Source organism: Taudactylus pleione, unplaced genomic scaffold (genome assembly GCF_031769625.1).
Source record: "Taudactylus pleione unplaced genomic scaffold, aTauple2 ptg000642l, whole genome shotgun sequence".
NCBI lineage: Eukaryota > Metazoa > Chordata > Amphibia > Anura > Myobatrachidae > Taudactylus > Taudactylus pleione.
In genome coordinates this window covers 2,516,720-2,542,155 of record NW_028285044.1, presented here as the reverse complement: position 1 = coordinate 2,542,155, position 25,436 = coordinate 2,516,720, and the positions used below count along the sequence as shown (strand labels likewise).

General features: G+C 44.1%; 1 protein-coding gene across 1 annotated transcript in view; it reads left to right on the top strand.

The window, feature by feature from the left end:
- LOC148479003 (2-amino-3-ketobutyrate coenzyme A ligase, mitochondrial-like) overlaps positions 1-21,191 on the top strand; it is a 111,993-nt gene extending 90,802 nt beyond the window's left edge. Inside the window, exons 5-9 of the mRNA XM_088455081.1 lie at positions 3,804-3,958; positions 5,730-5,812; positions 16,697-16,868; positions 19,215-19,336; positions 21,040-21,191. Of these exons, the coding sequence (XP_088311207.1) occupies positions 3,804-3,958; positions 5,730-5,812; positions 16,697-16,868; positions 19,215-19,336; positions 21,040-21,191 (684 nt within the window). The remainder of the gene's footprint in view (positions 1-3,803; positions 3,959-5,729; positions 5,813-16,696; positions 16,869-19,214; positions 19,337-21,039) is intronic.
- The last annotated feature ends 4,245 nt before the right edge of the window (positions 21,192-25,436 follow it).

Below are 25,436 nucleotides of genomic sequence, written 5' to 3'. Positions count from 1 at the left end.
AGTGGGAGTGATTTTGGCTCTGATAGAGAGGTTTTGCAGGGATAAATTTTGGGCGCACACCCGCTTTATCCCCGCATTCAATTAGAAAGGAGCAAAAACGGGACTCGGCGGAAAGGTAAGTATCGGAAAAAAATAGGGAATTTTCGGGAAATCATCCAGGGACCACCCTAATGATGTCCTGACATAGGGGATCACTATGGGTACCCCTGTTTTGGCCTGCGGAAGGTAAGTATGGTTTTTAAATAGCCGCGGCAGGTGTTTTTTAACGCCTGGGAAGAAGGGGTGAAGAAGAGTACTTAGGGGTTTTTTTTACAAAAAAACTTGGTTCATACATACAGTCAGGTGCATAAATATTGGGACATTGACAGAATTTTCATATTTTGGCCTCTATTCACCACAATGGCTTTGAAATGAAACAAACAAGATGTGCTTTAACTGCAGACTTTCACATTTAATTTGAGGGTAATTACATCCAAATCAGGTGAATGGTGTAGGAATTACAACGGTTTCTATATGTGCCTCCCACTTTTTAAGGGGCCAAAAGTAATGGGACAAACTAAACAATCCTAAATCTAATTTTCACTTTTTAATACTCTGTTGCAAATCCTTTGCAGGCAATTACAGCCTGAAGTCTGGAACGCATAGACATCACCAGACGCTGGGTTTCATCCCTGGTGATGCTCTGTCAGGCCTCTACTGCAAATGTCTTCAGTTCCTGCTTGTTCTTGGGGCATTTTCCCTTCAGTTTTGTCTTCATCAAGTGAAATGCATGCTCAATCGGATTCAGGTCAGGGGATTGTTTCATTTCAAAGCCATTGTGGTGGTGAATAGAGGGTAAAATATGAAAATTCTGTCAATGTCCCAATATTTATGCACCTGACTGTATATATATATATATATATATATATATATATATATATATTATGTATGTCGCAAGATAAAGTCAATGGGTACAGTCTCCTGGGGTAAACTATAGCACCTCTCTTGCAGCAGATTAATAGCACACCAGTCCAGTGCCTTGGCACAAGTTAACACAGCTAGTTTTATTTTGTGGCACAAAATAAATAAAACATAAGAATAAATCCTGGCCTGACTGGCGCTAACTATGCATAAGTCTCCCTCTCCAAGGGTCTGAGGACCTAATGTCCAACTCACAGCATTAAAGTACAGCACTTAAGGTGCCCACACATCTGCGACAAATCGCCGCAATCGGAAATTTTCAATCGCCCACCATCGATGTTCTGCGATCCGTCGCCGGATCGCAGACATTTGACATGTTAAATGTCCACGATTTGACAATTGCGATAATTTTTTGATCGCGATCGTCAAATCCTGCGATGCCGGGTTGCAGTATCACGGGATCGCGGAAAACCATCTCTGATGTATGGGTCCCATAACATAAAGCCATAGCAATGTCTCTCAACAGGTCTGTTAGCCTGCTCCCCACGCATTGAAAGACTGCCCAGAGAAACTGACACCCCTTTTACCAGCCAGTCACAGGTGGTCTGGCTATCAAGGCTGCTCATTAACTGGATAATTACCACTTAGAAGTTAAGAACCTGGGACATATATATACAGTAACATATATACAGTGGGTAAAATAAGTATTGAACACATCAACATTTTTCTCAGTAAATATATTTGTAATGGGGCTATTGTAATTAAATTTTCACCAAATGTCAGCAACAGCCCATGGAATCCACACATGCAAAGAAATCAAGCCATAGATGTCCATAAATTAAGTTATGTGTAATAATGTGAAATGACACAGGGAAAAAGTATTGAACATGCTTACTGAAATGTATTTAATACTTCGTAAAAAAGCCTTCTAGTGACAGCATCAAGATGCCTCCTGTATGGAGAAACTAGTCGCATGCATTGGTCAGGTGTGATGTTGGACCATTCTTTCACACAAGTCTTCAAATCTTGAAGTTTCCGTGGGCCTCTTCTATGAACTCTGGCCCTGATTCAGAGCCGGACGCTCTGAAAGAGCGCTCGCTCTGAATCAGGGCGGTTTTTTTTTGTTTTTGTGCGGCCTCCTGGCCGCTCGCATAGCTGTGGGTGACCACCCACAGCTATAGCGAGCGGCCAGGTTGATGAGACCATCGCGGCCATCGGGCTTGCGATGAGACCCTTGTGGTAGGTTCTCGTGGCCGCAAGCCCCAGAGTGATTTCGGCTGTAACAGAGCCGGAATCTCTCCACTGACATCACTCATGATGTCAGTGGGGCTGCTCCCAAACAGCAGGCATTCTCATGGGAATGCCTCCGTTTCGGCAGCCACTCCCCCGGCCCGCCCACCAAAGGGGGCAAGCTGTCACTCAACATCGACAGCTCGCCCCCTTTGTTGCGAGACCCGGAGTGACGGATTGCCCGTCGCTAGCCGGGTCTCGCACATGCGCACAACGGAGCTGGCTCCGTCGTGCACATGCGCTGTGGGACATCTAAGACCTGGTTGCGAGCGCTCAGCGCTTGTGACCGTGTCTGAATCAGGCCCAATGATCTTTAGTTCTTTCCATAGATTTTCAATTGGATTCAAGTCAGGTGATTGACTAGACCATTCTAGCAGCTTTATTTGCTTTCTCTGAAAGCAATTGAGAATGTCCTTGGCTGTGTGTTTGGGATCATTGTCTTGCTGAAATGTCCACAGTCGTTTCATCTTCAGCATCCTGGTAGATGGCAGATTTTTATCAAGAATGTCTCGGTACATTTTTCCATTCATCCTTTCTTCAATTATACGAAGTATGCCAGTACCGAATGCTGAAAAACAGCCCCACACCATGTAGTTCCCACCTCCAAACTTCACTGTTGGTATGGTGTTTTTGGGGGTGATGTGCAGTGCCATTTCTCCTCCAAACATGGTGTGTAATATGTCATCCAAAGAGTTCAATTTTGGTCTCATCTCACCAGACTATATTCTCCCAGTATTTCACAGGCTTGTCCAAATGTTGTGCAGCAAACTACTAAACAAGCTTCAACATGCTTTTTCTTCAGCAATGGAGTCTTACGTTTTCTTTGGAACAATTGTACCTGCTAATTCCAGGTCTTTCTGAAGCTCTCCACAAGTGGTTTTTGGATAACTCTTCTGATAATTCTTTTCACTCCTCTGTCAGAAATCTTGCGAGGAGCACCTAGTCGTGGCCAGTTTATGGTGAAATTATGTTCTTTCCACTTCCGGATTATGGCCAGCAGGGTACACTGAAACATTCAGAAGTTTAGAAATCCTTCTGTAACCAATGTCATCAGTATGTTTTGCAACAATAAGGTTGCAAAGGTCTTGAGTGAGCTCTTTGGTTTTACCCATCATGCGATGTTTCTTGTGTGACACCTTGGTAATGAGACACCTTTTTATAGGCCATCAGTTGGGACTGAACCAGCTTTTATTAATTTGCACTGACAAGGGGCAGGATTGCTTTCTAATTACTGATAGGTTTCAGCTGGTGTCTTAGCTTTCCATGCCTTTTTGCACCTCCCTTTCTTCATGTGTTCAATACTTTTTCCTTTTGTCATTTCACATTATTACACATAACTTAATTTATGGACATCTATGGTTTGATTTCTTTGCATGTGTGGATGGCGTGGGTTGTTGCTGATAATTGGTGAAAATTTAATTACAATAGCCCCATTACAAATATATTTACTGAGAAAAATGTTGATGTGTTCAATACTTATTTTACCCGCTCTATATTATTCCCATCGACAACTTCCCTAGTGCTTTTGTCACTATACAGTATAAATATACATTGCTTTATTTTCTGTCTGTTGTTTAAATTAGAGGTTTTTCATCCAACATCTTTCTCTTCAGAAACACCGGTTGCACCTCATAACTACAGATGGCGTCTTCTCTATGGATGGAGATATTGCCCCTCTTCGTGAGATTTGTGACCTGGCAAAGCGCTACAACGCACTGATTTTTATAGATGAATGTCATGCAACTGGCTTTATGGGACCAACTGGACGGTGAGGAACTTAAGGGCCTATTTATCATTAAGTGTCTTCTAATTTTGCTGCTTTTCCAAAGTTACTTCTTTAATATTTCATCTACCAAAGAGCTTTTGCACTAAATCACCTTTCTGGCGATGTGACTTACCTAGTTCTGCATCAGCATTATGTTTATGCAATCTTTTCATGTATATTGCACATGCCCAAGTCGGAAAGGGAGAGGGAAGGAGCAAGATCAACAGTCACCACTGATCTCCAACAGCAGGTAGGACTGTATACACTGGCGTCACAAAGGGGGTGCGGGCCGCTGCTCTGTTATTTTGGTGTCACCCCTTCAGATGGTGTCACTGAGCAGCCACATTGCAGTGCATCCTCCTTGAGATGCTGTTGGCTGCCCAGCAGCTGCTGCTGCGCTGAACCGGGCTTACTCAGCGGAGCAGCACAGCAGCTACCGGGCAGCCCCTAGCCTCTCACCTGCCTATTGAATGCCAAGGACGGGGGGTGTGACATGCGGTCACGCCCCCAATAGTGGCAAACATGAGTGGGCGTGGATTTGGGGACAAAGCCACACCCCTTCTGGAGTCAGTCCGAGAACATGGATCCCGGACTGACCACCGCATCGGGCGCAATTCAGGTAAGTGACGCGAGTCAGACAAGCAACAAAAAGCTGAGCATTTCTTCATTTGATTGCCCACATTACCTCTATAGTAGGTTATGGAGGTGGTATTTCTGTATGAAACCTAAGGCGCTGATTGAAAAATATCTCCAAGATATGCCTTTTCATTAATGTAAAGATATAGAAATTGGCCCTTTTTTTTGTGAAAACGCAAGAAAAAAAGACTTCTCTCTGTTGGATAAATAGATCCCTTATGAACAAATAATTTACTAAATGAATCTGTATGACATGTAAAGCTTTATTTGTAATGTCACTTAAAACTAAGTAATCTACAGCTACACCCCAAAGAAGAGCAATATAGGTACATGTCCAGTTACCATAATATCAGTTCTACTGCAGTGTAAAAAACATCCCTGGATTAAGGGTGACATGGGCCTTTTGTTGAAAATGTGAAATATTGCATAATTATGTGAGAAAACTAGAAATACAATTTTAATACTTATGATTTATAGCCGACTGTGTGGGCAACTAGGCAGCTGGTCATCATCATGCTGCCATGATGTTGGGTCTATTTTTTGTGTAGAGGCCAGGGGCAGTAGCTCCATATGTACAAAGGGCCTGATTAAGCATGGATAGCAATTGCGTACGCAGATCGGTTGATGATGCATGTTGTGCACTGCAATCATGCCTGCAGAAAGAGTGACAGGACATCAACGTTTGTGGGTGGTGCTGGGGGAGTGGTCAGAGAAACACAGGCGCGCCAGTCTGTTTGAACGCTGTTTCATGGGCGTGCATAAATGAGTCACTGCGACGGCATACGATTCGCTGTGTACTCACTGTGTGCGATGAGACTTGCAATTTCTGGGACAGGTCAGGGCTGCTGTAATTCTACATGGCGGGCCGATGCTACTCGATGTGTACGCAGGACTGCGAGGTCTTACGGAAGTTGAGAAAACTGCTGTGGGCATCTCTATGCTGGCTGAGCGGTTGCAAACATTAGCATATTTTCGCAGCAGAACTGCGTGCGACTACGGAGCTGCGATGGCAATAGCGATCCATGCTGAATCAGGCCCAAAGAGAGGAATTTAAAATGAACCTTCACGTGGGAGTTTGTTTGGGGTTCTATAGATCATTGATTCGTTTGTTCAACCTTCATATTACTTTTTTTGAAAGTGGCACAGATGAGCTGGCGGGAGTCATGGACCAGGTGACAATTGTGAATTCCACTCTTGGCAAAGCGTTGGGTGGAGCTGCAGGTCAGTGATAACTATACCAGGGTAACAGAGACACTTTATAGTGGACCTTTCCTCTCCACGTAAAGGGGCTGATTCTGAGTTAGGAGTAAAGAAAAAACAAGCAAGTAACTTTGTGTAAAACTATGTTGCGCTACAGGTGGGGCAGATTTAAAAACTCACATCTAAATTGCAGTGTAAAAATAAAGCTGTCGAGAATTTGTGGCTACATGTAAAATCAGACATTATTTACCCTTCATGCAAAAATCTATAACTGTCTAGAATTGTTAGTTGTAATTGTAATATGTATGTTCGAGGTAAACTCGAGAACTACTGAACCAATTTTGATCGAGTTCACTATAATATTCCTTGAGATCCTCCGAGTAACATAGGCTATACACTCACACACACCAATCATGTCTCCTCATAAACCATCACAGAGATAATTTACTGGGCTTGTTTCAGCATCAGCTACTCATCTAATCTGGTGGGCGGGGGGGGGTAAAGCTTGTAGGTAATATAATAATGTGATTACTAATCTGGCATACCTCAGACTCCACCTCCCAGCTCAGGATTCCAGAATAGAACATTGTATCCTCCCTGCTCAGCATGGGATTGGACACATTTTTATAAACCATCCGCCGGTGCACTGTATTCTTATCTAACCTCCCCCACCCCATTCCCCCCCCCCCCCCCCCGGTGACGAGTACTCACCTCAGTCCTAGTTTCATCCGCCGGCTTCAGACCAGTCTCTCTGCATGTGTGGGAGGTCTGATGGGCATGCAGGAGGGTTTACTTTTATTGACCATTTTCATTTTTCCCGTATATGGGTGTGTAGGGGCCCCAGTGCAATGCTTTGCCCAGGGCCCACACTGCTGTTAAGACAACCCTGGGTTGACATGGTGACCTGAGCTGCTGGCAAAGTTCCCATGTGATCCCCGGACACACATGGGTTCCATGCAGGGCCATAACTAGGGTAGTGTTGGCGGTGCCATCGCACAGGGCACCACAGGTCAGGGGGCGCTGTTTAGGCCTGTCAAATTTATTATCATTCTTGCTTGTAGTTTCCTCTTATTTCATCCCCAGCATCTCCTGACCTCTCCTATCTCTTCCCTGGCCCTTCCCCATGAAGCCATGGCCCTTTCTTGGGTGCATTATGTCCCTTTGAAAAATGAGGGGGGCGCCAATGCACTTTCTGGCACAGGGCACCAAAAAGTCTAGTTACGGCTCTGGTTCCATTCATGATTTATTTGTGCAGCATATATATTCGATGTACAATTTAACACGTGTGTTTTTTGTACAATGTAGCATGTGTATTTTCTCTGTGCAGCAGGTGTGTTCTATGTATGTACTTTGAGGGAACCATTAAGTCTATTTACTAGCCTTGGATGGAAATAAAGTGAATGGAGATAAAGTACCAGCCAATCAGCTCCTAACTGCCATGTCACAGACTGTGTTTGAAAAATGACAGTTAGGAGCTGATTGGCTGGTACTTTATCTCCGTTCACTTTATCTCCATCCAAGGCTTAGTAAATAGACCATGTTACTATTTTCTCTGAGTTCCATGCATGTTCTATGTGTGTAGCAGGTGTGTTCTGTGTGGGACTGATGTATGTTGTCTTCTGGTTCTATGTATCTATGTATCCTGTATGTTCTGTGTAACCCATGTATGTTCTCTGTAGGTTCTATGTTTGCTATATGCTCTGTGGGTGCAGCAGGTGTGTTCAGTGCAGGAGCCCAGGAGAGGAAAGCATATTGTGGCTCCTGGGGTGTTACCTTGATATGTGAGAGAGTGACACACGTTACATGGCTTCAGTACTTATGACTTGTGCATGTGAACTAATTGTGGAGCACCTATGTAACGTGTTTTACTTACTGTTATTATTACTAATGTTTATTATACAGGCCCAGTACATTGCACAGTGCTCCACATACAGATGGGGACAAAAAGCTTTAGAAAGGACCCTTTGAGGGCACCCAACACCATCTCAGTCATTATGTCCCCTGGGGCTATGACTGTAGGGCAAAATTGCTGTCTGGGTGGGTGCAATCATTGCCCTCCACATACCTGGTGAGCCCAGATGGGAGCAACCTGCCTTCACAGCTCTACTTTCATGTGATATTGGGACAGGATTTTCCCTTATTAAAACAGATATTGACCAGCCGGGCCAATGAAGAGTTACCAGTAACAAAATGTCAGAGTGATCCATCTGCATCTCTCCCAGCATATTCAAGTCCAAGAGGTAAAAAGACTGAGTAACTTTTCCAGAGATGGAAACTCGACTAAAGTGTCGTCTCGCTCCTTGACCAGGAAAATAGCTAAACCAGTAATAGTCACCGAAAGACCGGGGGACAGCAGTCCGGAAGATGATTGGTTGCCTATTGACAAGGACGTGTCTTCTTTACGGGACTTTGCACATGATCAATTAAATTATACAAATCTAGTGAATGTTTTTCAAGGTGTTGTAGAAATAAATGGCAAAATAGAGCATGTCTTGCCTCCAGAAAGCACACCATATTTTATATTGAAAAATTATTTGTTGCCTATGTACAAGGCAAAAAGGTGGAACAGTTGTTAGTTCCCCGAGTGCATGTACCATTGGTACGTAAGACTGCTCACACGCAGCTCTGGAGAGGGCATTTAGGGGAGGAGAAAACCCTCCAGTCAATAAAATTTAGATTCTTTTGGCCTGGTATACATGCTGCGGTAAAGAAATATTGTCAGGAATGTCCCGTCTGTCAGAGGACAGCTCCCAGACCCCAGTTTAGAGCTCCTTTGGTACCCCTGCCGGTCATTTCTGTTCCATTTGAATGAATTGGAATGGATTTGATTGGTCCTATTTAAAAATCAGCTCGGCGTTACCAATACATACTGGTAATATTAGATTAGGTTGCAAGATATTCCGAAGCAATACCTCTAAGAAACATTAAATCCAGTACCATTGCTCAGGGATCTGGTAATGCGTTATACCAGCGTGGGCATACCTAAAGAGGTTCTAACTGACCAAGGAACCCCTTTTATGTCAAAATTAATGAAAGAGAGAGAATAGCAACTTCAGTCTATCAGGTATCAGTATGCAAATCACGACAGCGGAAGCTCGGCAGGGGTAAAAATCCAGAAGCTAATAAGGTAAGTTAAACTAACCCTATTCTACCCCCTAACCCTCCTTTAGGGGTGCCTGACCCTAACCTCCCCCGCAGTGCCTAACCCTAACCCCCTTCTCCGCTGCCTAAACCTAAGTCTCCCAGGGGGGGGGTGCCTAACCCTAACCTTCCCCCGGGGGTGCCTAACCCTAACTCCCCCTTCCCCTAGCCTAACCTTAACCCTCCTGGGGGGCAGCCTAACCCTAAGACCCCCCGGGAGCCACTAACCTAACCCTCTCCGCCCCCCCCCGCGGCTGTCCGCACCTGGCGCACCTTCGATTGGTATGCCGGGTGTCGGGCTCCTGGCGTACGTCTAATGACAGGCGTTGGGATTTCGACGTCTGTCATTAGTACCTTGCCGGGATTTACAGTCGGGAAGCCCGCGGTCGGGATTGCGACTGTCAGCTTACTGACTGCATCCTGTCAATTACCCCCAAACCAATGGTCTGGTAGAGAGATTCAACCAGACTCTCAAACAAATGATTAGACAGGTGGTCAGTCAAGATTGGGATTTACTGTTGCCCTATTTGATGTTTGCACCTCAGGTTTTTACAGGCTTTAGCCCATTTGAACTCTTGTATAGAAGACAACTCCATGGAGTGCAAGACCTGTTAAAAGAAGGGTGGGAACAACAACCCGTTCAAGAACCTAACATGGTACAGTTTGTGTCACAACTGTAGAGCCGGTTAAGACAACTAGGGTCCTGATTCACTATGGATCTCTATTCTGCTTATTCGTACGCAACTGCGTTGCTAATATCAGTGGTGATATTTAAATGTTTGCATTTGCATTGCGATCGAAGCCTGACATAAAGACGCCCACTTCCCCTTACTCACATCCGTATACTTTGACAACATAGCAAAACAATCGGTAACATTGGACAGTTAATGAAGCCCTGACCTTATTCAGGAATTGCTAACTTCTGCACACGCTATGAGACCTCAGGTGGTGTCTGTTATCACAGTGGCTAATTTATGTAAATCCATGCAACGGCGTTGAAACGCACTGGCACGCCTTCGTTCACCCGCCCACCCCCCCAACACCACCCACAAATCGCACTTCCTGTCAATCACTATTCCAAGTGTCTGCATAGCCACTGCATAAGCAATTCCTAACGCAGCGCCTAGCTCGCGTACTGCGATGCATACGCATATGCCTGCAAATTAATCGACCGATTGCATGCGTATATGCAACTGTGTTCCTTTGTGAATCAGGCCCTAAGTCCCTTAGTTAAACAGGATATGGATTAAGCCCAAAAGCAAAAAAAACACAGCTATGATGTAACTGCCGTAGCTCAGTCCTTCAACCCTTGGGACAAGGTGTTGGTTCTAGTTCTCACTGCTGAGAGCAAACTGTATGCTCATTGGCAGTGACCATATGAGGTTATCGAAAAGGTAGGGCTGGTTAATTATAAGGTCCAACAGGAAGAAAGACGAAAGGCTGAACGGATCTACCATATTAACCTGTTGAAACCGTGGCGAGAGAGTATTACGCAAAGTCGGAAACCTTAAGTTTTGCAATTAAAACTCAGGAATATATAGTACCTATTGAAGAGTGGTTAAATGCCGACCAAAAACAGAAAGTTATAGAAATGGTAGGTTAAAATCAGGCAGAACAGAAAACGTAAAACATGACATTGTCACCCCACCTCAAGTTATTGTAAATCAAAGGCCTTATCGCATCCCTAAAGCCACACGAGAAGCCGTAAAGCGAGAGGTAGTAGAATTGCTTCGGTTGGGAGTAATAGAAGAGTCCAATAGTGAGTGAAACAATCCTATTGTATTAGTGGCAAAACCCTCAGGGGCTTTGAGGTTTTGCAATGACTTTAGAAAGTTGAATAAGGTTTCTAAATTTGTCTTTTATTCCATGCCACGAGTCGAGAGAAATGTGCCATTGGTATGACAGAGGCTAAGTACCTTCGGTATGTAGTTGGCCATGGGCAGGTAAAGCCTCAGATGAATAAAGTGGAGGCTGTATCTTCATGGCCCAAAAGAGAGAGGAAAACGCAGCTGAGCACCTTTTTAGGGTTAGTGGGTTTAATTTATAAATTTATTTGTGACTTTGCTACCAGAGCAACCAACTATTTGAGGAAAAAAAGTCCAGATAAGATCTATCTTATCTGGACTGATGCTGCTGGAGCAGCTTGGAAAGATTTAAAAGGAGCCTTGGTTTCCGCTCCCATACCGCAGACTCCAGACTTAAAAAAAAAAGTTTATCCTTCAAGTTGATGCCTCCGGAACAGGGTCGGGAGCAGTATTATCCCAGGAGGTAGAAGAAGAGGAGAGACCAATTCTGTACCAAAGCTGTACCAGAGCCGTAAAATGTTACCACGAGAAAAGAGGTATTCAACAGTAGAACAGGAGTGTCTCACAATTAAGTGGGCCTTATCCCTGCGATACTACCTGTTGGGCAGGGAATTCCTGTTGGTAACAGATCATGCACCTCTTCAATATATGCATACCAACAAAGAAGTAAATGCTAAGGTGGCTCTTTGGTTTCTGGCATTACAGCCATTTCAGTTTAAAGTACAACATAGGTTTGGAAAACTGCAAGGTAATGCTGATGCCGTCTCAAAAGTACACCCCTCAAATTTTCCCAGAGAGGCCCATGGTGAAGCTAGGGGAGGGGGAGAGTAGAAAGGTGGTTCACATGTACAGTCCCAAAGTGGGATGGGTGAACAGGTGAGTTCACTTGTGAAATTGTCAGCTTCACCAAGGGGTTGAAGCTTAGGGGGAAGGTATGTAACAGGAAGGCCACGGTACCACAGGACAAAGGCAATGCTCACCACTTGATTACCTGGGTGTAGGATGGTTGTCGGGTCCAGTCCAGGTTTTGCAGTGTGCTTGGGTTCCCAACCAAGCAATCAGCACCACCTGTGCGCTGGGCTTAAGGCTTTGCTGGAAGCAGAGCAGTGTTCCTGACGCGGGACAAGCTGGCCAGGCGATATGCTGGGGGTAGTTGTTAGTGTTAGGGTGCCAGGACCTAGAAGGTCCACAGCTTTAATGCATGTTGTCTGTAAGTCAGAAAGGCAAACCTGGTACTGTTTCATCTTGTATGATGTTTGTGACCTGCGGTAATACCAGACTTCAAGTGAATAAACAATCCACTGTTTTATTGTACTGCTGGATGTGATTCTTCCCGCCTTGTGACATTATATAATAGTTTGTTTGTATGTTCGCAGTAAATTCGAGAACTACTTGACCGATTTTGATCAGGTTTTCACAAAATGTTCCTTGAGATCCGAGTAACATAAGTTATACACACACACACACCAATCCTTTCTCCTCATCAGGAAGCAATTACAGAGATAATTTACTGGGCTTCTTCCAGCAGCAGCTCCTCATGTGATCTGGGGGGGTGGAGCTAGTGACTGAGAGCCTCCGTGTGGCCCCAGTGAAGGAGAGAACTGAAGGAGAGGGAAGGGGTGGCCACCACTGCCTGCACGGCTCTGTCAGTTCGCGGCCTAGGATCGGCCGTTACTCACCCCAGTGCCGGCTTCACCTGATTTCTCGAGCGGTCAGACATCAGGTGGGGCGGCGAGTGATGCACTGAGGATTATGCCTAGGGACCACTTGGACATTCATGTACTGCTCCGTGACTTGGTTGCTGTGGTTGCCACCATGGGTGCAGTCGTGACAGTCTTCATCACCTGACTGACCCTTTACCCAATGGTAGCGTGGTTGTCAGCTGACGCTGTCCTCCAATGGATGTTACCTTAGGGTATATAACAGGGCTCTGGACAACAGGAAGTTGCCTGTACAACGTCGTTACTTCTGGTGTATGCCTGCCATTACTACGTTCCAGGTTCCGTGCTCCTCTCTTGTCAGAGCTGTTTCTAGTGTTCATCCACAGCGTGTGTACTCAGGGCCTGATTCAGGGTGGATCACAATGCTGCGTTCGCACGCAACCGGCCGATGTTTGCAATCTGTGCATGCGTATAAGACGAAGTGCGCATGCGCAAACGAGGCGCTGCGATCGGGAATGTGATCGCAGGCAGTACGTAGACCCATCACTCAGTGACTGACAGGAAGTGTTGTTTGTGCGTGTTGATGGGGGGACAGTCGTGTGCATGCAGGCGTGTCAGTGCATTCGAACGCTGTTGCAGGGAGTGCATAAATTATTCACAGCAAAGCCATATGCAGCCTGAGTACTCACTGCGTGCAGGAAGTTTAGCAACTTCTGCGGCAGGGTCATGTCAACCACAAGTGTTCGTGCAGCTCGGATGTTACTCGATGTTACCTATGATTTTGCATACTTGCACATTAGTATGGATGTGAGAAGAGAGTAAAGGGGGCGGCATTATGTAGTGCTGGGCGTCTGCATCTTGTGCTGCGACAGCAGTGCGAATGCATTCATTAGCATATCTTTGCAGTTGCCGGTTGCGTACGAACGGAGCATTGTGATAGAGCCTGAATCAGGCCCTCAATACCTTCATCAAGTACCACCTCATGAAACCATCTTCCTGTGACAGTGCTTCGTCTAAAACCAGTGTGTGTGTATTCAGTACCTTCATCAAGTACCATCTCGTGGTACCATCTTCCTGTGATAGTGCTGCGTCTAAAGCCACAGCATGTACCGTCTCATGTTATTCCTTTCCTGTGCCAGCGATGCCTCAGGATCACACCGAGCGCACTCTAAACGCAACTTAGTTCTACTAGTGCTGTTCTTCTGTATCTCTCCTGTGCTTGGGTTCCTCCATTTCTCACTTGTACCGGATACCTGACGAAAGGGCCGTGACTTGCCTTCTGGGTGCAGCTAAAAGCCAAATCCCAATTGGAGGGGTCACTGCTGAACATCTCCCAGCAGGTTAGACTCCGCGCCTTTGGTCAGGTCTCACCAACATCCGGTACTTGTGGATGAGGACGTATATCCAGGCCCCTCGTCTCCAGTTAATTTCCCAACCCAGGACCTTGACTTCCAGCTCCTCAGTAGGAGATCTCCTTAACACGAATGTGACAGGCTCTAAGCAGGCAGACTGTCTGATGTTATTGACAACCAGGTGAGGGAGTCCCCATTCATATCAGCGCTGTATCAGAACGGTAGTGCACCCTGTGCTGCACTGCCGCCCCTCTCTCTCCCCCCCGCCCCCTCCTCCCCCTGAGCGCATACCTTTTTCCGCCAGGGGATGAGTGGAGGGTGGGGATATTCATCAGTGTTGTTCTATGAGCGCCGCGCAGCACTGCAGGAGCTCTCTTCATGCAGACCTCTGGAGCCGGGCAGTTTGTGGCCGGTGACCTTGGAGGATTCTGCCCTGTGCGGAAGCACTGGCCGCACCACCCTCCCTACGACCCTGATCCATATAATACTTTATAGTTGATTCAGTATCATTCAATAAAATGAATCACTGGGCAACGACAGGTAGGCACTGCTAGTAATAAATGTATTTGCAGCTATTATATTGCAACCTGGTTTGCCCAGATACAAAAGTTACTTGCTTTTTTGCTTTGCTTCCAACCCAGAATCAGACCCACAATTCTATAGGTTTGTTTAAAACCAAATATTTGGATTTGGCTAGTTACAATTGTTTCTTTGCTATTTACTTTTAATCTTGCAAGAATGCACATAAACCAGTCTTGTTTGTTTTGCTGCTGGGAAGGAATAGGCTGCCAGAATGGCTAGAATAAAGTAAAAAATAAAAAATTTAATTAAACAAGCATGATAAATCAGTTGTGATAAATATTTGATGTTCTATTGCATCAGAAAATCCCATTATTTTATCATACCAATATGAAGTGGATTTCTTGTCTTCATATTGGTAGCCTGGTAATCCCCCTCTAATAGTATGGTTACGAGAGTAATATATGTCTATTTGTGCACCTGATTTTAAAGAGTGAGACCATCCCTAAAAAGGGTGTGAATTGATAGACAGTCAATAGATAGACACCAGAAGGTAGACAGGCAATAGGTCGACCGGGTAAAAAGGTCACCATAGTCAAAAGGTTGACATGCAAATGGTTGACACAGAAAAGGTTGACACATATTTTTTGTTATTTTAACCCTAACCCTCCCCCTAGTGCCTAACCCTAACCACCCATTTCGCAGCCTAACCCTAAACCCCTGCCAAGTGACTATCCCTAAAATCCTGAAAAACCATGTCAAACTTTTTATGTTTCAACCTTATAGCTGCGACCTTATGCACTGTCGACCTTTTAACCCTATTGACTTATTCACTGTCTACCTTCTGGTATCTATCTATTGACTGTCTATCTAGTTACAGTCTATCTGCCATCTGGAAAGACCATCCTATTACAACTGTAGGACTAACCATTTTATTAATGAAAAAATTCTCCTGTATTAAGGTCATGAGTAATTGTGAGGTGACATTTGGGTTATCTTTATTGCATGTATTATTATGTGCGTTTGTGTTTGATTTTTATAACTTTGGTCAAAATGTGCTTTTTCCGTATTAAGGTCCTTATTGATAGATGGACATAGTCGCGGTTGTGTCTCTTGCCTCAGTCACATCTGCGTCTTTATGTAAATGCTGCATTCAATTTTTGAACTACGGAGATACCCACTTGCAGCATCTTAAAGTAAATTAGTATTTAGACATACCATCAGTGCACCATGAAAACGTGCACCAGCCCTATGGCAGGTGCAGTTTCTGCGTATGAGCATGGCCGTCTTTGAACACCATAAAAAAACTGAACTAGAATTGGAACATTAGTAGGGAAAAATAATAAATAAAGTACTCGTTGAATCTATGGCACCATACAAAGAGGTGATGATAAAGAATGTGCTGCCTGTATGACAAACAAGGTAGCTTCAAAAGCAGTGAGAATGATCCTCTCCAGCATCTGAAACAGTCCAGGGATGGACTTCTAGAGCCTGCCAAAGACAGAATTTTATTGTACTTGCAACATGTTGTCTACACATGGGCGTAACTACCATAGATACTCTAAATACAAAAAGGTCATGCTCTACTTTCTCCCATCCATTGCCTTTCATGCATTATTTTATTGTGATTTTTTTTTATTTTTATAATGCTGCGTAGTGTTTGTAAAGGTCAATTTTTACCAACTTTATACTATGGATTTTCCTATAGACTTACTAATAGATCTTTCAATGCAATCATCAGACTATTTGTTTTACAAGCAATTGTAAATATATGCATGACATGTAGGTAATTAATAGTAATTTAAACAATAATTGTTGCCTAAGCTGTATGCTTTTATACTAGCAAGCTATAAAAGTCCACCCCCCACTGTGGCATCATGCCCAATGTCAAACTGTCTTCTCACACCCAGGGTCGAAACTAGGATTTTTGACACCCGGGGCAAGGCAATAATTTGGCACCCCCCCAAAAAAAAAAAAAAAAACAAAGAGGATGAAAAGGGTGTGTGGTTTTGTGACACAGTAATGCCCCTTATAAGTTATAACACATTATGCCACACAGTAATGCCCCTTATAACACATTATACCACACAGTTATGACCCTTACAACACATTATGTATACACACCACATTTGGTGTCTCTGTGCCTCTCAAGGCCGGGCTGTGGCTCCAAACCCACAAGAGCAGCAACCTAGCCTCCTGGCAGCCCCACAGCCGAACCCTCCTCCTAACCCTAATACTTACCACCGGAATGTGTCGGGATTCTGTCGAGATGCCGCTGTCAGTATTTTGACCATCGGCATCCTGACCATCGGGATCCCATACCCAACCTTTGGCCAACATGCTACCATGTGGTTGCTTAATATTATATAAGACTTTCACCTATTTTCTGCTACTAATAAACAGATTACATGTCCCATATCCTTGTAGGTGGATATACAACAGGCCCAAAGCCTTTGATTGATCTGCTGCGGCAACGCTCCCGATCTTACCTGTTCTCCAATGCTCTTCCGCCACCAGTGGTTGGCAGCGCCTCCAAAGCTCTTGACCTCTTGATAGAAAGCAATGAACTTGCACAGTCGATAGCTGCTAAGACATCACGGTGAGAATTTGGTACTTGGTAAATCATAACTAGAAGTAGTGGTAGGACACTTTTTTAGAGTTTGAAGTACTGAACATTTGTTAAATAGATCCCCCATTTAAAATTTATATTTCTCAGGCGTTGTGGGGAAGCAGAGTAAGAATCCAGTTACCCATTACTTTTCTGTAGTGAACATTCTCCCCACTAGGGTTTTGATAACTTGGAGCCTGAAAAAGAAGCCTGTAGAGGCTCAAAAATATGGAAGATTATCAGCTTCTAGCTATCATTTATCGAGTGCATTCTATAAACCGATAGGTAGAATATGATTGGTTGCTATTGGTAAATAAATCAGCTGTGCTCTTTATAAGGTTTGATGCATTTCCGCTATATATTTTATAAACCACAATATTTCTATAATTCAATTAAATTATTGTCCTATATATAAATTGTACTACAGGATGAGTCTCCCATATCCAAAATGCTTGGGACCAGGGGTTTTTTGGATATTGGATTTTTCCACATCTTGGAATATTTGCATTCCATAATGAGATATCTTGGGAATGAGATCCAAATCTAATCACATAATGCAATTATGTTTTATACACACAGTCTGCATGTAGTTTTACACAATATTTTTTATAATTTGGTGCTTCAAACATAGTTTGTGTACATGGAATCATCAGCGGGTAGATGGTGGCCCAGTGCCGGCTCCGACATGCGCATGCGCGAGACCTGGACAGGGTCTCGTACCACAGGGGGCGTGCTGTCGATGTTGAGTGGGCGGGCCGGGGGAACGCCTACCATCTGGGACCGGCCTCACTGACATCACAAGTGATGTCAATGGGAGTGCTTTCGGCTCTGTTAGAGCCGAAAGCACTCTGGGGCTTGCGGCCACGAGACCCTACCACAAGGGTCTCATCGCAAGCCCGATGGTCGCGATGGTCTTGACCATCGCGACCATCATCATGGCCGCTCGCTATAGCTGTGGGTGGTCACCCACAGCTATGCGAGTGGCCAGGAGGTCGCTCTTAAAAAACAGAAGGCCGGCCCTGATTCAGAACGAGCGTTCTGTCAGAGCGTCCGGCTCTGAATCAGGCCCTATGTGTTTTCATGCATTGCGCTATAGTTCATGTCCTGCTGTATGCATAATAACCCGCTAAAGATGTATATGCACTTCTAATGGGGACTAGCCTTTATGCTTGAATGCTGCTGAATTCATGAAAACACACATCTGTGAGCATGCAAAGTACAATAATGGGAACACACAGATCTCAAAATCCCGAAATGAATACATGTATCATTCTTTTCAGAATTCTGTCACTCTTTAACATTTCTGCTAAAATTCTGCGATAAAATTCAGGACTATATTTTACTTTTACACGAAACAGAAGGTTCAGCTGACCAGTGACATTTTCTAAAATCTGAATATGCTTCCACAATAACGAGCTCAGAAGCAAACTGGGAATTATAGATCCATAAAAATATTCCTTGTGGTGGGTTAGTAGGAAGTACTAGTAAACATTGCTGTAACATACTGTGTATACAAGTGATACTATTTGTAAAAGCTCCTGTAAATAATATATGTAAACAGTGAATTATAATGTCATTGTTTCAGTATTCATTGGGAAATCTTGTACATTATAGGAACTATTTCACACTCTAATGTAAGTTATAATAAATATTAGACTTGTATAAAAGCACTTGTACGGGCTCAGCACTCACCTTTTATTTGGTCACAGAACAAGTACCCATACAGTTTACATAAGGAGGTCACATATATAACACAGGGGTAATAGATAGGCCATTTGTTAAGTTCTTTATTCTTGGAAAGTGGAACAAAGATGTTTCCAAATGTAGTCGGAGTACAGTAATGGTGTATTTGTATGACTGCAAACTGAGGCAAACCCACACAGGGCCGTAACTATGGGTGTGTGAGCAGTGCTGTAGCTCAGGGCCCTGGGAACGGCACCATCACTGCCTCACGGCACCTGCATGTGACTTGAACTGGTTGCTTGAAGGCGGATTCACCTCAGAAGCGGTCGTGATTGAATGTACCTATATCACATGATTACCTTAAAATTATTTTTTTACTCATACATGAGAAGGAAGATTACACTTGCTTTATTAAAACAACAAATGCACGTGTCCTGGACTGCAACCAGTAGTGCCAGCGGATGACCAGTAGTGCCAGCGGACATCGAGCACGTGCCCTGCTCGACCTTCCCATGTTACGCCACTGTGTATATACATATATACAATATATATATATATATATATATATATATATATATATATATATACTGTATAAATATGTATAGCAGTTCACTATTATTTCTGCATGTAATGGCAAGTAACTGATGTTGACAGGTTCTGCAAAAAGATGGCGGCTGCAGGCTTCACCATTGGCGGGAATGATCACCCAATCTGTCCTGTGATGCTTGGAGATGCCCGACTGGCTACAACAATGGCAGAGGATATGTTAGAGAGGGGTATGTACTATTGGTAGGGTGTTATAAAAGTGGATAGGTACAGTATGTAAAGATGCCTTTATGTTGTATTCTTGTTTGTTTTTCTTTCCTTTGCAATACTTTCTATTTATTTCCTCCATCTCCAAGAGCGAAATCATGTGGAGAAGCTTTTGTATAAAATGTTTTACTTGTAAGTAGTGCCAAAGCTCCACATTAACCAGATTCTGCTAGGGAAAGGGACACATTGTATCAGTCTCCACCAGCTGACCTAGACTGAGCATGTCTGATGTTTGCCATTGTGAGTATTATGCTCAGGGCCGGTGCAAGGTTTCTCTGCGCCCTAGGCAAAAGTACACGATACCGCCCCTGCTAGCCCCAACACCCTCCAACTCACATACACACTCACTCGAGGTCCCCTGAAATCTGAAAATTCTGTCAATGTCCCAATATTTATGCACCTGACTGTATGTATGTATATATGTGTGTTTCCATGGAGGAAGGATGCACTCGCCACTTTAAAACAACAGTTGAATTTATTCAAAATTGAACATCCTAGTAGGATGGATGAAACTCTATGGTCATGGTTGATGTTTTGGTTCTGCTCTGAACCTTTCTCTAGACCTCAGTCCAAAGTAATCATACACGTACAATGATTGCCTGTCCTAAGACCAGGCTGTTTCAGCCCGGATTGATGCCGAGATCATGTTATATTACTCCTGTATCATTGTACGTGTATGACTACTTTGGACTGAGGTCTTGAGAAAGGTTCAGAGCAGAACCAAAACGTCGACCATGACCATAGAGTTTCATCCATTCTACTAGGATGTTCAATTTTGAATAAATCCAACTGTTGTTTTAACACACTACTATTTAGGGGCCTGAGTGTCTTGGAAGCACCCCGAAGATATCCCCCTATAGCTGAGAGTGCAGGACTTCTGGAAATATATATATATATATATATATATACAGGTTGAGTCTCCCATATCCAAATATTCCGAAATATGGAATATTCCGAAATACGGAATTTTTTTGTCATGACCGAGATAATAAAACCTTTGATTTTTGATGGTTCAATGTACACAAACTTTGTCTAAGGCACAAATTATTACAAATATTGTATACAATTACCTTCAGGCTGTGTGTATAAGGTGTATATGTAACATAAATGAATTTCATTTCTGTACACAAACTTTGTTTGAGCCACAAAATTATTGAAAATATTATATATTACCTGTAGGCTGTGTGTATAATGTGAATATAACACATAAATTCATTCTGTGTGTATATTTGGGTCCTATTCCCAAGATTATTCATTATGGTATGCAATTATTCCAAAATACGGAATATTCTACTATCCAAAATACCCCTGGTCCCAAGCATTTTGGATATGTGAGACTCAACCTGTATATATATATATATATAGCTGCTCGGCTATTTTGGTGTCACCGGAAGCATGCGCCATTCACCCCCCCCCAATCCTTTCCTGTGTCTGAAAAGTTTGGGGGCCTCCCAGCAGCTCCCGGAGCGCTGGTCAAACCCCCCCAGCGTGAAATGCCCCTAAACGGCACACACAAGGAGATGTAGCCTCATGGGCACATGGCAGTGCATGAGAGGTTGGCAAGTGCTACAACCAGTGGCGCCTTTGATATATGTAAATGTATTCACAAATCACACTGCACGCCATTATTTCAACTTACACCCCTCACCTCCTTCTCTCCTGTTAGGTATCTATGTCATTGGATTTAGCTTCCCAGTGGTCCCTAAGGGCAAGGCTCGCATACGTGTTCAGATTTCTGCAGCTCATAGTGATGAGAACATTGACCACTGTGTGGAGGTGTTTACAGAAGTGGGCCGTATACATGGCGTGGTGCCTTGAGATGGAAGAAGGACCAGAGGATAAGCTTGAACATGGGAACACTAGAACCTAGCTGGTGCAATAGCAGAGTAGGGTTTCTGAAGAGTTTGAAATAACATTGAACAATGGGCCTGATTCAGAGCCGGACGCTCTGAATCAGGGCGTTTTTTTTTTTTGGTGCGTCCTCCTGGACGCTCGCATAGCGTCCTCCTCCTGGACGCTCGCATACCCACAGCTTATGCGAGCGTCCATGATGATGGTCACGATGGTCAAGACCATCGCGACCATCGGGCTTGCGACGAGACCCTGCGGCAGGGTGTCGGTGACCGCAAGCCCTGGAGTGATTTTGGCTCTATCAGAGCCAAAATCACTCCCACTGACATCACTAGTGACCGGACCCAGACGGTGGGCGTTCCCATGGGAACGCCTCCGTCTGGCAGACACGCCCACCAAAGGGGGCGTGCTGTCACTCACCATCGACAGCACGCCCCCTTTGGTGCGAGACCCGGAGCGACAGCTTGGCTGTCGCTATCCGGGTCTCGCGCATGCGCACGATGGAGCTCCCTCCGTCGTGCGCATGCGCACTAGGGCACCATCGACCCACTTGCGAGCGCTCAGCGCTCGCGAGCGGGTCTGAATCAGGCCCAATGTACAGGACAAACATTATTTGTAACAACCAAATATCTTCATAAGATAATACTACATACAGGTTTCTTTGATGCACCTTTACATTTTTTAATGGCACACTCTAATTGATATGCTCCTGAATACTACCTTTCTGTAGCACTATTGAATGAGATAGACATTGCAAGATACAATGAGAGCAAAGACCATAATTTAGTATCTTTAAGACATGGTCAAAATCATGGGGGAAAAAAAACCTTTCCTGGCAAAGCCTCCTAAGCTTTCTGGATAATAGATCTGAAACCTACTACTAGCAATTTGTGGTGGATATGCCTTGTACTGATGGTTCTGTATTTCATGTCTCTGACCTCAATAAAAACATGCTCTTTTTAATACACATACATGTCATATGATTTTGCACTTGTTAATATATTTCTACATGTTTTCTGTTCGTGCTTGTGTCCGCGATGCCGCCGGTCTCAATTCCGACAGGGAAATCCAGACAAGGGACTTAAGATAGGCGTCAAAATACAGATGCCTACAGTATCTTAATCCGGATGCCGGAACACCGAAGGACGCAGCCCGAACGAGGTAAGTACGGGGCGCCCTTAGCGGTTGGGGAGAGTTAAGTTTAGGGAGCGTAGCGGGGTTAGGTTTTGGGGGGGGGGGTTAGGCACCCCTAGGGGGGAGAGTTAGGCACCACTGTGGGGGGGTTAGGCACTAAGGGGGAGGATTAGGTTTAGGCACTTAGGGGGGAGGGTTAGGCTACAAGAGGGAAGGTTAAGTATATTTACCTGACCCCTGTCAGGCTACCAAACAGGCGGCATCCCAATAGCCGGCATTACATTTCGCTTGATACTTCTGTATATAAGCCAAAGTGAGTCCTCTTGTGTACTCGTATGTCACTATCTACCTCCATAGGGCTTATGCAATAGCCTATGAGTTTCAGGCACAGGTGCGATTCGGACAAGTTAGCCTGTATTTATAAAGCAGCAATAATCTGAAACGCAAAACCAGGTTGCTTTTTGGGGGAAAAGTTACCTTTATTTTGATATTACATCCACCCAAGCCTGTGTATAATTACAGCTGTTTCATTTATGGAGGAGATACATAACGACTTCTGTATTGCATCTGTGCACTCTTTTAATTGGCTAATTGTGCAAAGAGCAATTAAATACAATTTTTCCGACTACCTCAAGTATCAATGCTCAATAATATAATGTAATTAAAATTGACTTAGGAAATGTTGCCACTACTACCCCTTAAAGGGCTCTATTTATTATCATTATTTTTACTAAAATAAAGTGAAAAAGGGTGTTTTCACACCCTTTTCACATTATTTTAGTTTCATCTAAAGTTACTACAGGGCAATTGGAGTAGAATTCGTAAAATTCTACTCCAACCCCTAAGTATCACTTATTTTTAGTAATCAGATCGCATTTCCCATAATTGTAATGGGAAATGCGATCTGTGTGCAAGTTACTAAAAATAAATTGTGAAAAAAATACCTGGGGAGGCCCTGTGATAATAATTACACCTGGAGGTCGCGGAGGTGGCGTTATCCAGGGTCTCTCCCGGTTACCAGACTCCTGCTCTGCTCTAAAGTGCAGAGCAGAGCCCGGAGGCGGCCCCAGTGATCAGCTGTGTGGTCTAAACAGACTACACGCTGATACCCTACAAAAAATAAAATAAAAAAATAGTCAAAAAAAAAAAATTGACTTACCTCAGTCCAGGGACTGGAGTTCGGGTCTCCGGTGATGTCCTCCCTCCGGTCAGCTGGTCTCCCATACTGCACTGCGGCCCAGTCATCAGGTAACCGGGTCCCAGTGCAGTATGGGATGTTAGCTGACTGGAGCAATGGAGGACATCACCGGAGCCCGGATCATGCAGGTAAGTGCAATTAAGGGAGGGGGCGTTGCAGGGGAGTGTGCGATCACCGGGGCGGGGCTTAGCGCCGGGGGTAGCAGCGGCGGCATGTGCGGGCACTTGTCACGGTATTTTTGCGAAAATACCGTGATAAGGCTGCGGAGGGAATTCGCAGGTACAGAGTTTTATCGCAAGCTCTGTCCCTGCAAGGGATTTTCAGTAAATCCCTGTGATACTGCCTGAATTCGCAATGCAAATTCAGTCGGTAATATCACACTACAATCTGCATTACAAATGCAGATTGTAGTAAATAGAGCCCTTAGACATAAAACCCAGACTTTAACCCGGCTCGGAATCCTGGACACTGAACAAGGGTTGAAGCCGGGGTGTCAGTACTTACAGGACCATCACCCAGGTGTGAAAGAGGATGTTATTCCCGGGTCGTCACCTTTCACATTGGACCAGGATCTTCCGTCTAACGTTAGGCATGTGCCCGCCAATGAAATCATTTTAGGCATGACCCAGGTCATCAAGACTCGGTTATGCCTTTCAGACATAATCCAGGGCACTAATCCAGGTGGCAAGGCCCAGGAATAACCCTGGTTGATTGCAGGGTCACAGACCCGGGTAGTTTCTGTTCAGACATAGCCAAGAGCTGGGTCGATGTGAGTGCACGGGACAAAACCCAGGTTTTTGGCATATGTCTGAAAGGGGTATACTTGTAGGCAGGATACAGCAGCACTTTTTTAGCCCTTGAAATCACTGCCTGGATCTACCAAAAGAAAGTATAACCACTCTCAGAGAATTTAAAACCTAAGGGATAGTTTTATTTGATAAATGGGCAAATGTAGGACTTAAACATTGGTTTCGCTAAACAGTAGTCTTCGGATACATAATACATATACACATGGATATTCTTTTCATCTTATACCTAATACATATTCACCCGTATGGGATCTCTTATAGTCTTCTGATACATACTGTAACACATATACACAGGTATGTGATATTCTGTACATCTGATACCTAATATATATTCCCCTGTATGAGATCTCTTAATAGTCTTCAGATACACTGTACATATACACAGATATGAGATACCTTTTAATCACACAGGTAATAGTTATCATATCTGGAATCCCTTTATCCAGAATGTTTCTAAAAGCAGGAACAGGGGTGCAGCTGTGATTATTTCATGCACACAGACATGATCAGGCAGGCATCCCATACTTATTAGCATCGGACTACAGGACATTATAATGGAAGGCTTAGTTAAACCTTAACAGTATAATAAATATATATGTGTGTGTTTTGCATATTTCTCAGAAAAGTATGTGTGTAGAATTCTGTCCATGCATGCACATCATGTATTGGGTAGTTTACGGTTCGCTTTGTTTGGGTTACCCCGTGACCTTCACTCTTATCACAGATACGCTGTCTCAGACGTGTTGTGTACTCTTAGAAATATTCTTTATATAACAAGTCAACAGCCAAACACACACATGAACTCCTTACAGTGAGACACCCTGTTAATCCTTTCACGGTCAGCGATTTTGAAAGGATTGTGCATAAAACATATAAACACCTTGAAATATTTACTAACAGTGTTTTGCATCTGTCAATGAATCCAGTAAGGAATGAAAAACCCTGAGATGAAGCTTTATGTTACAGTTGCCATGCAGAAAGCTGTAAGAGAAGTCCAACATTATTGGTGAAGGCTGGCAGGAGATTTTTGTATCGCTGGTACAGATTTATTCAGATTGGAAAGTAATGTCT